Source organism: Podarcis filfolensis (assembly GCF_964270895.1).
Source record: "Podarcis filfolensis genome assembly, chromosome: 12".
Lineage (NCBI taxonomy): Eukaryota > Metazoa > Chordata > Lepidosauria > Squamata > Lacertidae > Podarcis > Podarcis filfolensis.
In genome coordinates this window covers 17,594,380-17,610,059 of record NC_139614.1, presented here as the reverse complement: position 1 = coordinate 17,610,059, position 15,680 = coordinate 17,594,380, and the positions used below count along the sequence as shown (strand labels likewise).

At 41.1% G+C, this 15,680-nt stretch overlaps 1 protein-coding gene across 12 annotated transcripts in view; it reads right to left on the bottom strand.

The window, feature by feature from the left end:
• TOP2B (DNA topoisomerase II beta) overlaps positions 1–15,680 on the bottom strand; it is a 48,278-nt gene that overhangs the window by 14,998 nt on the left and 17,600 nt on the right. For all 12 annotated transcript variants that reach the window (XM_083577547.1, XM_083577545.1, XM_083577555.1 and 9 more), the window contains exons 9-26: positions 15,268–15,369; positions 15,010–15,147; positions 14,495–14,633; positions 13,718–13,875; positions 13,461–13,586; positions 13,039–13,149; positions 9,827–9,932; positions 9,297–9,406; positions 7,584–7,676; positions 7,384–7,498; positions 7,084–7,205; positions 6,460–6,608; positions 4,640–4,871; positions 3,884–4,018; positions 3,591–3,791; positions 1,309–1,504; positions 1,102–1,193; positions 52–207 (exon numbers count right to left, since the gene is read on the bottom strand). In XM_083577547.1, the coding sequence (XP_083433673.1) occupies positions 52–207; positions 1,102–1,193; positions 1,309–1,504; positions 3,591–3,791; positions 3,884–4,018; positions 4,640–4,871; positions 6,460–6,608; positions 7,084–7,205; positions 7,384–7,498; positions 7,584–7,676; positions 9,297–9,406; positions 9,827–9,932; positions 13,039–13,149; positions 13,461–13,586; positions 13,718–13,875; positions 14,495–14,633; positions 15,010–15,147; positions 15,268–15,369 (2,481 nt within the window). The remainder of the gene's footprint in view (positions 1–51; positions 208–1,101; positions 1,194–1,308; positions 1,505–3,590; positions 3,792–3,883; positions 4,019–4,639; positions 4,872–6,459; positions 6,609–7,083; positions 7,206–7,383; positions 7,499–7,583; positions 7,677–9,296; positions 9,407–9,826; positions 9,933–13,038; positions 13,150–13,460; positions 13,587–13,717; positions 13,876–14,494; positions 14,634–15,009; positions 15,148–15,267; positions 15,370–15,680) is intronic.

Here is a 15,680-nt window from a genome sequence, read left to right as displayed (position 1 = left end):
TACATCAGACTAGGAAGTACTTTCCGGTCAGGAACGCTGAAAGATACCTACTTTTGTGTCCCGCTGCTTAATGATTTCTTCTACTTTCTCTTTAGTAAGACACCACAAAGACATATTTAAGATGTAGTTGAAATCTGGGCCTGAGGTAGATCCGGAAGAGTCGGAACTGTCATCATTGAGGTTCTGCATTTCTTCCTCTTCTGCTGCCTATAATAATAATATATAATAATAATTATAATAATAATAAAAATAGTTATGCTGCTATTCATATATCCTACGGCTACAAAGGGGTATACTTAAGACTTTGTATTTTATTTAGGTTATATTTCTATGATATTGGTGATGTACAGAGGGGAAGCTCAAGGAATCCTGGTAGGAGCAAAATAAATAAATAAAATGGGGGGGGGGATCATAGCATAGTACCCAGGACACAAAGTTCCAAAGCTCCTATGATTTGCAGCTAGAAACACACAAATCTCTCTACAACACAGCAGTGGGTTCTCAAACAATCTAACTTGAAATGTCTGAAAATTACTGTGGCCTACCAGTTACACAATGCCCCTGTTTTAGGGGCAGGGTTACTCATGAAATTGTGCCAGATGGAGGCACGAGTTTGGCATAATCAGAAGACAATTATTTACATGATTTTATACAGACATCTCATTCATCTTTGGAAACTGCTAATTTCTTTGCCAGAGCATTTTCATTGGGAGAAGGAGTTCTGCCACTCAGCTTGAGGTACTGATAGGATAATCTCCAGCTGTTTTCATACTACATCTCTCATTCTCCCCAGCTATCATGTTCAATGGCCAGGGATGATGGGACATGTAGTCCAGGAAATAGCTGTTTGCTATTTCTGTACAGCTCCATAAACTATGTGGCAAAGACCAAAGTCAACAATGTAATTTCTCTAAGATAATAAACATCCAGCCAAAGCTGTATGTATAGCTTGCATTGGTATAAATTAGTTAACTACTCATAATTTGGGACTAGTTTAAGCTGCAACCCTAAACATCCTCTCATACAGAAGGAAAGGCTGAAGATTAATATTTTCCTTAAAAAATCTATTAGAGGGAATTACTCATTGCCTAAATAGTTTACCTTTTCTTGTGCTTCTTTCCAGGCTTTCACCGGGTCAGATTCATAGCCTCTCTGGACTAACATTTGAATCAAATCTCTCTTTGATTTATTCTCTATGTGAAACAAAAGAAAACAAATTACAATTTTTAAAAATGGCATGTTTCTATTTTCCTTCACTTATATGTTTATCAATTTCATAATACATTTTAAATTTCACATGTTTCTTACCTATGGTAATTTTCCCTTGTATTTTCTCTAGAATAAAGCGAGCCTGATTGTTAAGCTTGGTGGATTCTGCCCCCAACATCCCTACAAGCCACTCCTTGCGCAAACTGTAGTAGTTTAATCGTAAGTCAAAGAATTCCTTCAGAATATCTTGCACAGTTTCATACTTCTTCAGACACCCCATGTGATCAAATAGCACCTGCACAAAAATAAAATGTTTATTTTCTTTCTTTTTTTAAAAAAATAAGGTTTTATTAAAGCTTTTTTGTAATATAATAAAAGAAAACTAATCTAAATAAAAACAGAGAAAGAGAAATGAAAACTCAGGGTCTTCTCTGAGTCAGGGTGTCAGGGGCTCAGGAGCAGGAGCACTGGGGAGAGAGGAAATGGAGAGCGAAGGGGAAGAATCCGAGGGCAGCGTAGGGGAGTATGACAGTGGCCCAAGAGATTCCATGAGCTTCTCCAGCGAATCAGAAGATTCCCAGAAGGGGGCGCCGATGGTCAGGGCAAGGGGGGTCCCAGGGGGGACGCACCAGAAACAAGGAGCCAGAGGGGAACCCCAAAGCAGCAGCGGGGGATCGGGACCAGTTTCCCCACCAGAGCGTAGTGGGGGGAAAGAGTCACATGTGTCAGGGCCAGCGTCTCCTCCAGCGGGGAGAGAAAGTGAGTCAGGGCTGACCACGCCTCCAACGGAGGGGAGGTCAGTTGCAGCTAGCCCCCCCAGAGGGGGAAGCAGTGACAGCAGCAGTGAAACGGTCAGGAGAAAAGTTACCGGCTGGGCGCGCGCGCCAAGTTCAAATGTACAGGCGCGGGGGACAGCAGGAGACCTGGATGGGGAACCAGCTCCTAAAGCCCGCCGGAGGGAGGGGGAAGGCTCAGGGGATTCAGCGTCAGAAGAGTCTAGAAAGGGCGAGACCCCAACGGACAGGCGGAACCAGAGGCGGAAGGAACAGAGGAAGAGGTGGAGTAAGGCGAGAGTCTTAAATTGGTGTCTGGGGGGAGGAGACTCAGACGGAGCATCAGTGGTCTGACACTTGAGACGTAGAGCTGCGCGCTGTGGCTCTGGAAGTGAAACTGAACTTCAATAAAGACTTTTGTACTTAACAACGAAGCAGCGTTGGTCCTTTGTGAGCTGGGACCTCGGGCGGCTCTGACAGTAACTCTTAATCCTTGCCTAACACAAAAAAAATTGTGGACTCTCCCAACTCTCACCTGGGAGCTTTCCTTTCTTCTCCCAGTCTCTAACCCTGGAATGTTTGATTATTTCAACACTGCATATGGTTAAGTACTTACAAGGTATGTGAATATTTTATATGACTGCACATGCAACTAACAAGAAGGTACTACAGCAAGCCTTTAAAGAATTCTCAATTCAGATTCAATTTTAATTATTTGAAATAAATTTTAACTAAGCTGGTGCTGATAGTTTTTCTGGGCATTTAACAGCCTTTATTGCCAAGTATATATGAATTTTTAATTTTTGTCAAATTCAAGTATTTCATATTAAAATCATTATCCAAGTATAGAAGGACTTTGGCTTGACTTGCAATTCAGCATTCTATTTGTTTGTAAATAATTAATGCTGTTGAAAACAATGAGGTGATCAGAATGCAATTAGGATATAATCCTTTTTTCAAATTTAAATGGCAAGTGAACTCCCATACCCACTTTCGAAGGGAGATAATGAGTTAAGAGCCCCCAATTTGGCCAGGAGTTTGGAATTCTCAAATCTTGAGTAATCTATTTAAAACTATAGACAAATCACCAGCTGAGTAAGTCAAAGTGTTTTTATTCTAAGATCACCTGAATAGCCATTGTGCAGGTTGTACAATTATTTTAATGACCAGATATCAGACCCATCTGTACTTAATGTCAGATGTCAAAGAAATTAACAACAATCTGATGTTTAGAAGACATCTGAAGGCAGCCCTGTTTAGGGAAGTTTTTAATGACTGATGTTTTAATGTATTTTTAATCTTTTGTTGGAAACCGCCCAGAGTGGCTATGGAAACCCAGCCAGATGGGTGGGGTATAAATAAATTATTATTATTATTATTATTAATAGGGGGGAAATTACACTTTTTACACCAGATTTGTCTGATAAAGTTTTGAAGTTAAGGTTTACCACCTCAAATTACTATTAGCCCCCTTTTGCTTTTTGTATCGAAGGAAATATGAAGTGAGGCATTTTAGTCACATGGTATACAGAATATATTGCTGCCACGGCAACAGAAAAATAATTAAAGTGCAATTAGTGCTGGTAGTCAAACATATAGAAAAGTTACCATAGAATTACAAGTTAAACTTGTCTGAAGCTTAAAGACTTTGTGAAGTCCAGCAGCCTCGGCCTGAGCAAGCTTTTCTTCAGTCATTTTCACAACAAATTTCACAGTTGTATCAGTGTGATACTCCTTGTAATCGGAAATTAATGCTGGTGTTTTTTCCGTTCCATTCAGCATCGGCTCTAACACCTGTTCTTTGTAAACCTATACAGACATTTAAAAAGGAGGGGAAATAGTTATTTAAAGGGGGGGGATTACAAATGTTCAAAACAGAAAATCATCTTAAAAGTACTCACCTGAGTCCATGTTCGAACTGGAAGCTCTGTGATTTCCACTGTGTTCCTGTCAACCACAAATATTTCCCCACTCACTACATATTGGTTCTGACCAAGTTCCTGGATCATTCCTTTGAAGTTTTTGTAGTTTGGAAGCTGTAACATTAAGGATTATTTTACATATTAGCAACATGCCCCCGAGTAAGCCTTGGTAAAGTTTTCCTTATTTCTAAGAAACTAAAATATTGAGTAATGCTCTATCAGCATTTAAAACTAAAATGATGTCCACCTAAAAACTAGCAGTATAACATTATTTCTGTGGGCAAGTCCAGTCCAGCAATTCCTCCATACAATGCTGCATGTAGATACCACAAGGAGCAGCTAAAAGTTAGGATGAATCATGGCAGCCATCGTGGCTACACCTTTTTCTAGCAGCCACAGCTGTGGAAACTGCAGTGGTGCCCCTTTGCGTATCACCCTTCCACTCCAAGTCTGAAAGTTACTCTAGAGAAAACCTAGTGAAAAGTTGCTAGCTTTCTTATATGTGAGGACATCTTTGCTAAACATGGATCATAGCCAATTATTGAATCATTTGGTGACTAGAGAACTTCCATTTTAGTTCTGCAAATTTTAAAGTTTCTTTGAGAAAACACGTTCAGCCACAATAATACCATATTTTGTCAAGACGGGATAAAATAAGGGCATATGAGAGGGGTCACGAGTTTGTCTTCTTTATGAAAGCATTATACTGTAGGTCTGGAGTGAACATTGCATTACCATAGGATGTGGGTCCAACCCGTCCAGCATTCTTCTGACGTTGTTCACAATCTCTCTGGTATCGTAGTTTGGAATTTTACATGCCCATCCGGTTCCGATGCCCTCGGCACCATTTACTAAGACCATGGGAATGATGGGAATGTACCATTCAGGCTCCACACGCAAGTTATCATCATAAAGGAATTTAAGCAGATTATCATCCACTGTAGGAAAAAGCAGCCTTGCTAAAGGGCTTTAAAGAGAAAGGAAATAAAGGGTGTTTTTTTTAGTTAATAAGTTATAAACTGTTCTTTTTATTGCACCAGCTGAGAGCATCATGGTTCCTCTAACATACTGCACAGCATTCTCAGTAAACAATAATGCACTCAACAGGATGCCTGTGCATGTATAAGAAGCCTCTGAAACAGACTTTGAGGTACAGCCTTGTGCATAGTAAAGAATGTTTTTCGTCTCTTTGAAATCCGTTAGTATTAAGTGCACTTAAACTGGAATTTGCTTAACACCAAATCAGGCCACTGGCCTATCTAGTTCCGTACTGTCTACCTTCACTGGAAGCAGCTCATGAAGACACCAAAGATTTCTGTCTGCTTATCACCTGAGTTGTCATCGTTATATTTGTTTTAGCATTCAGGATATATTTTTAGCTCAATATTTTCACAGCAGAACACTACTTTGATACCATAGCTCACTGTCACTGCACCTACTAAACATATACCAGAGATATTATGCAAGCAGCCTGTGACAGATAAAAAAGTAATCTTTAATTCCAAATCCTACAGTTCTGGGAAATGTTATTCAAAGTGAAATCAGTATCATTTTACTGGTGCTTGTTCCTATAACATTTCATCTTTTTCTCTCTTCATTCGTTGGTCTGGTTTGCCTGTAAATACTTAACTAGGAGTTCCTTAGCCTAATTATGGTTTGTAGGAAAACCCAGCAGGCAAACATAATTTGTGTTCCACCCACAAACCACAACGTGAAGCCACTGTATATTTTAACTATAGTTTGATGTTAAGTCCAAACCCAACCCCAGTCTTGCTTTACCATGGTTTGTTCCAGCACCAGATCCCAAACCCTAGCAAGTTATAAAGGCACAGGAAAGAGCAGTTGGAAAGGAAATCACACTTTAGAGAAGTAAGCCATTTGTTGCTAGCTCATCTGTGAGCCAACCTGTGAGCACGCCAGAATTAAAACAAATGGCTTAGTGTTTAGGCTCAAAGTCCCAGTGTGCTACTAGGAGTTACAGATATAACAAGTAAATGCCTAGAAAAAATACTGGGAAAACTGCTGCAGCATGTATGTATGTATGTATGTATATGTATGTATGTATGTATGTATGTTATGTTTAACTTCAAAGGCACAATCTGGGATTTAGTTGCAAGAAACATTTGGTGCCTTATGCCCAGTGGATCTATAAGCAGTGCTCTGCTACAATGTGTCACCCATTGAAGTCAGAGTTTAAGCATTAAACAGCAGAAAGTCAAGAGTTCCAGGTATATATGAGTTATTAAATGCAGGTCTCTTCTTTGGGAAAACAGGAGGTCTTTGTCTCAAACGAAATGCAGTGCACAAACTATTCACTTTTCCTAACCATTACATATTAGGAAATGGAAGGAATGGAAATGTAATTAGCTAAAAAGAAATCGAGCCATTTTTACAATTAGGCTCACATAGTTTTGTCAACAATCCATGAAAAGTTGCAAGTGTCTTGAAATACTCATTTAATTATCTTTAGCTATCTCCCTCAATCACAAATATACAAGACAACCTGTACCACTTAAATAAGACTCGTTCCACTTGCGCATTGAACAAAATTTTACCTTAGCATAGTGAAAATGTAACGAGGACTTGCGGCATCCTTGCCACCATGAAGCCTAGTACCAAACTGACCAATAGGCTGCAGTAAACTGACATTGTTACTTCCAACGAAGTTCTGAGCCAAGTTGACAACAGTCATCATCAAAGCTTGCTGGAAGAAAATGTTTAGAGCATTGTTACTACTGCAACACATTTTCCTCACCAAAAACTAACCTGCAAACAAGTGCACTGACATAACTAGCAAATGGCCCATCAAATTGGGGAAGGGGGCACCACATCGAAGGGCCGCCACTGTTTTAGGAACTTCTTTCCCTAAAACATTCACCTTCCCAGTATCACCACATCCTCACCAGAAATAAAAAATGCTAATCTGAGTCCTGCATGATCTGCAGCAAATCTATAGCTTCATGGATGAAAAGAGTGATGAGAAGTTGGGAGCTGAACTGAGAGTCTTTTATACTCACTCATCACTAAAACCATCAGAGATGAAGCAAGGAGTGAGGCTATGCCTACTTTCGAGAACTTGCCTTTCCCTGCCACCCCAAACCAACCATTTTGCAAAACTAAATAAGTGATAGGCAAGGCACAGAGAATTTCACTCCTCCTCTTTTTCTTCTCATACTCACCTCTCCATGATGGTACGCTGACATCTCAGCAATAGAACCAGCCAGCTGAGCAACTTTAACTTCACGCTTATCATTTCTTTTAAAACAAGTGAACAAAACCTTGCGTTGTCCTGGTTTAAAACCTGTGTTGAAAAATCAAGTTTTTAAAAAAACTTTTTTTGGAATTTGTACTCTTTGCCAATAGAATAAAAATACCCCGTTCAATAATTATATGCTTGAGAAACAAAGTTTAAAGGATTTCCACACCTCTTCTTCAAAATAAATAGAAGAAGATGCTATATTCCACGAAGATTCACTCACCATCAACAAGGGATGGAATGGATCGCTCATTGTCCGAGTTGGAGAAAAGAATCAACTCCTTGTTGATGAAGTCATTGTAAGTGAGATGTTTTGTTGCTGTACCATATAGAAATTGCTAAAATAAAGAGAAGCTATTATTACTTTAACATCAACAGAAATAACATTTGCAACTCCATCTTAGTTCTGTACTGAAACATTACCTCTGGTAATCCATGTAATCGACGCTGTCGTCTATCTTCCATGAAATTTGTCAGCCACTCTTTTCGGTCATCAATTTTTTTCTTACTGAAGGCCTACAAACATTTCACATGCTATAATTAGATAAAGCACAACTAGGGGGGGAAATGCTGCAAGCTATAAAAGAGAGACAATTGTGCACATGGCCAGAAGGTGGTGAATATGGTTTCCATGTTAGCTTGGCAGACCTACATTTCTGATCCAGACCTGATATAAGTTAAACAGCCTTCCTTTAAAATAATACTTTTAGAGGGGAATCTTCTACTATCTGGCTGAGTTAAATTCAGTCCAGCAATAACCTCAGACCAGCAATATCATGAAACGTAAGGAGTGCAAGAGTCTGCTTTTTAAACAATGCAACATGATTGAAACAACCTCCAAGATGTCAGAGTATCTTAAATATTGGGCTGACTGAACTTGACTGTTGCAGTCTCTCTATGAGCTATTTTATCAATTTTTAATGCCTGTGTGCACTAATTTTCTGCAGTTTTTTCCTGCATGTCTTCCACGCTCTATCAAGGTGATAAAACAGAAATAAGAAGGCAATGAAGGATAAATGATTCCAGTACTAACAAAACAGGTAAGAATCATGTAACAAACATAGTAACGTGGAAAATGTTTGTCAACTCTGTGTCTACAGTTTTTCCTCCACCCAACATTACTAGACCTGTATCCTAAACAATTATTGTTTATGTATTTGAAATTAAATACTTTACAAGTAGGAACCAACAGGAGAGGAGAATAGTGAACTAGAAGACTGCCTCCTTCCAGGGGCGTGCCGAGGCCACGCCCCTGGGATGCGTGCCATAGCCTCCTTCCCAAATTATTCTGCATGGTGGCTCCTCACATTGGCTGAGCATGAAGTGAGCTGCATTTGCAAGCCATATAGCCAACCCAATGTCCTCCCCCCACCCCCAGCTTCACTTGTTTTCTACTCAGCAGGTACAACTTATCGGCACACTTACACGCATCTCCTATTGTGGGAACCTTGAAGTCATAGTAGATAGATCAATCGAAGAGTCAACTCAATGTGGTAGAGTATTTTATTTTAAAAAACTGTATGAATTCAGCATTAATAGCAAACTAACTAAAGCAACGGGACGCAGGTGGCGCTGTGGGTTAAAGCACAGAGCCTAGGACTTGCCAATCAGAAGGTCAGCGGTTCGAATCCCCGTGACGGGGTGAGCTCCCATTGCTCGGTCCCTGCTCCTGCCAACCTAGCAGTTTGAAAGCACCTCAAAGTGCAAGTAGATAAATAGGTACCACTCCGGCGGGAAGGTAAACAGCGTTTCTGTGCACTGCTCTGGTTCACCAGAAGTGGCTTAGTGAGCGCTGCAACCCCAGAGTCAGTCACGACTGGACCTAATGGTCAGGGGTCCCTTTACCTTTACCTTTTCCTTTACTAAAGCAACAAGTGTCCTAATGATACTATATATAAATTATATGAACGATATTATATAAATTATATCCAGAGTACAGTTCTGGTTGGTTTCACAAGAGTTAGGAAAGACACAAAAACAGAAATCTAAAATGATCAAAGGGCTGGAATGCCATCCAACATGGGAAAAAATGTTTGGGGCTTTTAGTGGAAAGAAGTTCACTAGACAGAGTTCTATATAATTACAAATGGCAAGGAGATAACAGACAGCAAGAAATTAGCGCAGGAGGTTATTTACCAATGTAATGGCGGCATCATCTTCAGGACCAGCATATCGAAATAAAATTCGATGTCTCTCCATATCTGCAAAATATTCTTTTGCTTCTTTAGAAGTGCTGGTGCCCAAACCTACCCCAGAGACAAAGAAAGAAAAAATGCCAATTTAGTCCATCTTCCATCTCAACCTTTTAAGAAATTAATTTTAAAGCTACTTGAGGACATCCTAAGAGGCAAAAGATAAAACAGCTTGCCACCAGTCAATAATTACACTTGAAGAAATCCAAAGGTCAATTTAGCTGAAGTTAGTAACGACTAAGTCTCACTGAACGCACTGAGAGTAGCTATGTCTCAACTAACTATTCCATTGGTTTTGAGTTGAGGCTATGATCCTATACCTGCTTACCTGAGAGTAAGCCCCACTAAACTCAGTTGAACTTACTTATGAGAAAACATGTAAAGACCGGGCTGTTAGTTATTAATAAGTTTAACTGGACTGGATCTCAAAGGATTTGGCACTTGGCTGTTGGACAAGGAAGTTAAAACACAAACCTTTGTAGTACTTTATTTTCCACGCTTTATGGTTCTCCATATGTTTTTTCCATTCATCAAATTCAGGAATACTATAGAAGGCAAGTTCCTGTTTATTTTTGCTTGCCTTAAAAACAAAAGATATACAAGTTAGATCCTGCAACTATTTTTTTATTCAAGTTTATGAAAATTACATTCAAAATAGATTGCTGTGGGTGCAGCAGCTCCCCCACCATCTCTCTCACACATTACAGCTAATGATCAGTACACAGCTCCCATGCCCCCATTAATCCTTCTCGCTTCATGCACCACAAGTTATTTGAGGTCCAGATCTTAAGGAATTGGATTGGGGAAGACAAGAGGCCTAGATGGAAATATGGGAGATGTGTTCAGCCTCTTCCCAATAATGTCCAGGCAAAATACTTCTTCCAGTGCTTGTGATTTTATTCTCATGCAGCGAATGCCTGTGCCAATGCTAAATAAATCACAGTTCCGAACATATTACAGCATTTGTACAAAGCCTCAATTTGATAAACAAATGGAACTCTCTAACCCAGAGTTCCCTTTCCAAATTCCCCAAAGTCAGAAGAAAAAATAAAATATAATAATAATAATAATAATAATAATAATAATAATAATAATAATTTATTATTTATACCCCGCCCATCTGGCTGGGCCTCCCCAGCCACTCTGGGAGGCTTCCATAGAAACCAAAAATACAGTAAAATATCACATGTTAAAAACTTCCCTGAACAGGGCTGCCTTAAGATGTCTTCTGAATGTCAGGTAGTTGTTTATCGCTTTGACATCTGCTGGAAGGGCGTTCCACAGGGCGGGCGCCACTACCGAGAAGGCCCTCTGCCTGGTTCCCTGTAGCTTTGCTTCTCGCAATGAGGGAACCGCCAGAAGGCCCTCGGCGCTGGACCTCAGCATCCGGGCAGAACGATGGGGGTGGAGACGCTCCTTCAGGTATACTGGACCGAGGTCGTTTAGGGCTTTAAAGGTCAGCACCAACACTTTGAATTGTGCTCGGAAACGTACTGGGAGCCAATGTAGGTCTTTCAAGACCGGTGTTATATGGTCTCGGCGGCCGCCCCCAGTCACCAGTCTAGCTGCCGCATTCTGGATTAGTTGTAGTTTCTGAGTCACCTTCAAAGGTAGCCCCACGTAGAGTGCATTGCAGTAGTCCAAGTGGGAGATAACCAGAACATGCACCACTCTGGCGAGACAGTCCGCAGGCAGATAGGGTCTCAGCCTACGTACCAGATGGAGCTGGTAAACAGCTGCCCTGGACACAGATTTGACCTGTGCCTCCATGGACAGCTGTGAGTCCAAAATGACTCCCAGGCTGCGCACCTGGTCCTTCAGGGGCACAGTTACCCCATTCAGGACCAGGGAATCCTCCACACCTGCCCGCCTCCTGTCCCCCAAAAACAGTACTTCTGTCTTGTCAGGATTCAACCTCAATCTGTTAGCCGCCATCCATCCTCCAACCGCCTCCAGACACTCACACAGGACCTTCACCGCCCTCACTGGTTCTGATTTAAAAGAGAGGTAGAGCTGGGTATCATCCGCATACTGATGAACACCCAGCCCAAACCTCCTGATGATCTCTCCCAGCAGCTGCATGTAAATGTTGAAAAGCATGGGGGAGAGGACAGAACACTGAGGCACCCCACAAGTGAGAGCCCAGGGGTCTGAACACTCATCCCGCCCCACCACTTTCTGAACACGGCCCAGGAGAAAGGAGCGGAACCACTGTATGACAGTGCCCCCAGCTCCCAGCCCCTCAAGACGGTCCAGAAGGATGTTATGGTCGATGGTATCAAACGCCGCTGAGAGATCCAGCAGAACTAGGAAACAGCTCTCACCTTTGTCCCTAGCCCGCCGGAGATCATCAACCAGTGCGACCAAGGCAGTTTCAGTCCCATGATGAGGCTTGAATCCCGACTGGAAGGGATCCAAATGGTCCGCTTCTTCCAGGCATGCCTGGAGTTGTTCGGCAACCGCTCGCTCAATCACCTTGCCCAAGAATGGAAGATTTGAGACTGGACGATAGCTGGCCATCGTGGCCGCATCTAAAGATGGTTTTTTAAGAAGCGGTTTAATAACCGCCTCTTTCAGCAGGTCTGGGAAGGCTCCCTCACAGAGGGAAGTATTCACCACCCCACGAAGCCCATCGCCCAGTCCTTCCCGGCTAGCTTTTATAAGCCAGGATGGGCAAGGATCCAGGAGACAGGTGGTTGGTTTCACTCGTCCAAGCAGCCTGTCCACATCCTCGGAGGTAACAGATTGGAATTGATCCCACTCAACTTGACTAGACAGAACTCTAGCACTCTCCCGCCCCGGCCCTGCTCCCACGGTGGAGTCTACTTCTTCCCGAATCTGAGCGATTTTATCTGCAAAAAAACTTTGCAAAATCATTGCAGGAGAACATGTGGCCCGTACTGGACCCCGATGTTGCAGGTGGTTCTGCTAAATTGTGAACCACCTGAAAAAGTCTCCTGCTGCTGTTTTCTGCAGATGCAATAGAGGCGGTGAAGAAATTCTTCTTCGCCGTCGCTATCGCCACTTGGTAGGCTAGACGTTGAGCTCTAACCTGTGTCCGGTCAGATTCGGAATGAGTTATCCGCCACCGGCGCTCTAGCCGTCTCAACGATTGTTTCATTGCCCTCAGATCCGTGGAAAACCACGGGGCTGTCCGGGCTCCATGCAATCGGAGAGGGCGCTTCGGAGCCAAACAGTCAATAGCTCTGGTTAACTCCACATTCCAGCGGGCCACCAGGGAATCAGCTGAAAGGCCATCAACATGGGATAAAGCATCCCTTACCACTCTCTGGAAACCATTTGGATCCATTAAGTGGCAGGGGCGGACCATCCAAATTGGTCCCACCTCCCTGCAGAGGGGATGGGTCGCAGAGAAGTCCAGTTGCACCAGGAAGTGATCTGACAAGGCAAGTTAGTTCTACCACTTCTTTCTATTTCAACTTTTCACATTTTTCTTTTGTTGGTGTATTCCAAGAAAGGGTTTGTATGTATCTGAGTTTATTCTCTTTCCTTTTGTCACTTTTTGCTTTAGGATATCATTCAACTCAGTAAGGTATCTATTCCCTGAATATATATATATTTACTACATAGAAGGATGTTGTTTTGAAAATGTTTGACATCAGAAAAGAACATGAATTTTTTGTCCCTGTATGTTTATAATTAGTGTCAGAAGAATGTGTACTTACCTTTACAATTGGAGTGATGAATTCTTCAAGAAATCCATGTTTCAGAAGGGAAGGCCAATTATGATGAATAAAATTGATCAGCAAGCCTTTAATGTGAGATCCATCCTGATCCTAAATATAAAAAATAAATGAAATGTCAAGGCTGAACAAAGGCAGAAGTATTTTTAATTTTTATTTTATTTTAAACTCATTTATACCCCACCTTTCCCCTGACAGGACTCAAGGGGGCTAAACAAATATGAATGTCCGAATCACTAAGGAGCAAAGAGGGGGTGTTGCCAAGGTGGTGTGAAATAAAGGCTGAGAGACAGCCAGGCAAGTGATATGAAAAGTAATACAGAGATGATAAGGAGAACAGAATTATCTTCAAAGCAACGTGGCAAAGTGGGATGGGTTGTTTGAATTCTAAATCTTTCACTGACCTGATCAGTCATGATCATTATTTTGCCATATCTTAATGTTTTCAGAGACTCTGGATCTTCATAACTTTTCTTGTATTGTAGACCTACAATTTTTATGATGTTGTTAATTTCTGCATTTTCCATAATCTGTGTAGAAAGCAGAAATGGAGGCAAGCAACAGTTTAGCATGTATATATTACACAGAGACATACATATGTGTGTTATATGGGTATTATGTATACACTCATTAGCCACCTTCTTAAATGGCGTTTCCTTACCTGTTTGTGAGATGCTTCTCGAACGTTGAGAATTTTACCCCTGAGTGGAAACACACCATATCTATCTCTTCCAATGACACCTAAGCCAGAGACAGCTAAAGATTTGGCAGAGTCTCCCTCAGTTAAAATCAATGTACAATCCAAGGAATGTTTGCCACCTTCAAATTGGGAGTGGGGGGCGGAGAGAGAGAGACAAAAAAATTAAGTTGACGAAATCTTCAGCCGAGACCAGTGGCGTAGCGTGGGTTGTCAGCACCCGGGGCAAGGCAAGTAATTTGCACTCCCTAACCCGTGGATTTGCGCCCCCTAACCCTAACCCCCAGATGTTGCGCCCGGTGTGGCCGGCCCCCCCTGCACCCCCCACGCTACGCCACTGGCCGAGACTATATGCAAGAAAGCAACACACAGTTAACTCAATTTTTAAAAAGCAACTGATTGATTGAAAAGGCCAAGATGCATATTTGACATGACTTGCTTCTTTTAATCAACAATTATATAAGAAAGTGTTTTAAACCCTTTGTCCAGAATTAATCTTTCAGTGGCAAACAATATAAAGAGGAAAAGAGAAGCTTGCTTTAACATAATTGTGCACTGCGTGAAGACATTAATGCTGAAATAGGGACGTTATTTCAATGCATCAGGAAAACGTATTTGCTCAAAGGGAAAATATACTTGTTCAAAATTTTGAACGTATGTGTTGGTCATTTAGTCTTTTTATGAAAAAATAAAATGCATATTTTATACAGGTAACTATGCCAGAAGACAGTTTGCTCTTACCAGCGTCATTAGCATCATCGAGTTTTGGAATGCCCTTAATTTTGCTGTGTTTCACCGATGAACATTTTTTGTTCAGCTGTGTTTGTGCCTTGAATTTCACCCAATTCAGGATGCTTTCTACAATACCACAATTAGAGGCCTGTAATACAAAACAAAAAAAATCACAGTCATTCTTAGGAATACAAAAAAAGGTTCACACTGACAGAAATAAAATATACTGAAGTGTCAGGATCCATTTTTCTCCAAGAATGATATACTGCGTCACAAAAGCAGTGTCAAAATTTATCTTGTGCAAAATAACCTTAATATTTTATTTATTAAAAAGGGTATTTTACAAGCAAAACCAGGAAGACTCTGGTAATTCATTACTTTCTATTCAGCCACATTAACAGTCATTTCTGAACAGTTAACACTGTCATACTAAAAAACCACATAAATCTGAATGTCATAGTTCCTTTGCTTAATGCATTTCCCATATTTCCCATAAAAATATCAAATAAATATGCAATACTTACTGCTTTGAAAAACTTCTCTGATAACTGGCATTTGGACCCAAAACTTTTAGGCTGAAGTGTCATGTTCTCTTTCGTTTGAGAATCAAAAGACGGGTTCTCAATGAGGCAATTAATAAAAACCCATATGTGGTTCTTTACCTGTTCAAAAAGCAAACACACACACAAACAAGAAAGGAATCAAAGATACTGAAATGATAAACCTTTTTATCTGAAACGAGGACAGACCAATGTTTTTCTCTGAAGCGAGGATCAACTTGCCTGGAATGGTTTCACTGAAACGCCAGCTTTGTTCTTTTTCTTCACCACCTCTATCAATTTCCCAACAATTTGATCTACAACATAATCAACGTGCCTACCACCCTTAAAAGTAAAAATAAAAGAAAGTCAGTAAGGAGAATTAAACTTTAGAATTACTAACTACTAATTTATCTGTAGTTTCCACAGGAGGGACAAAGAAATAAGATACCCAGAAATGTTTGCTCTCTTGCTCTCTCATATTCTAACATCTCTAAACTAGTAATGGTGCATGTGTACATATACACCACAAGCATTCTTTATTATATTTATACACACACACACACACACACACACACACAAACACACACACAAACACACACACCTCAATTCCATGAACTGCATAAGAGAGCCTAAGACAGGCATCCCCAAACTCG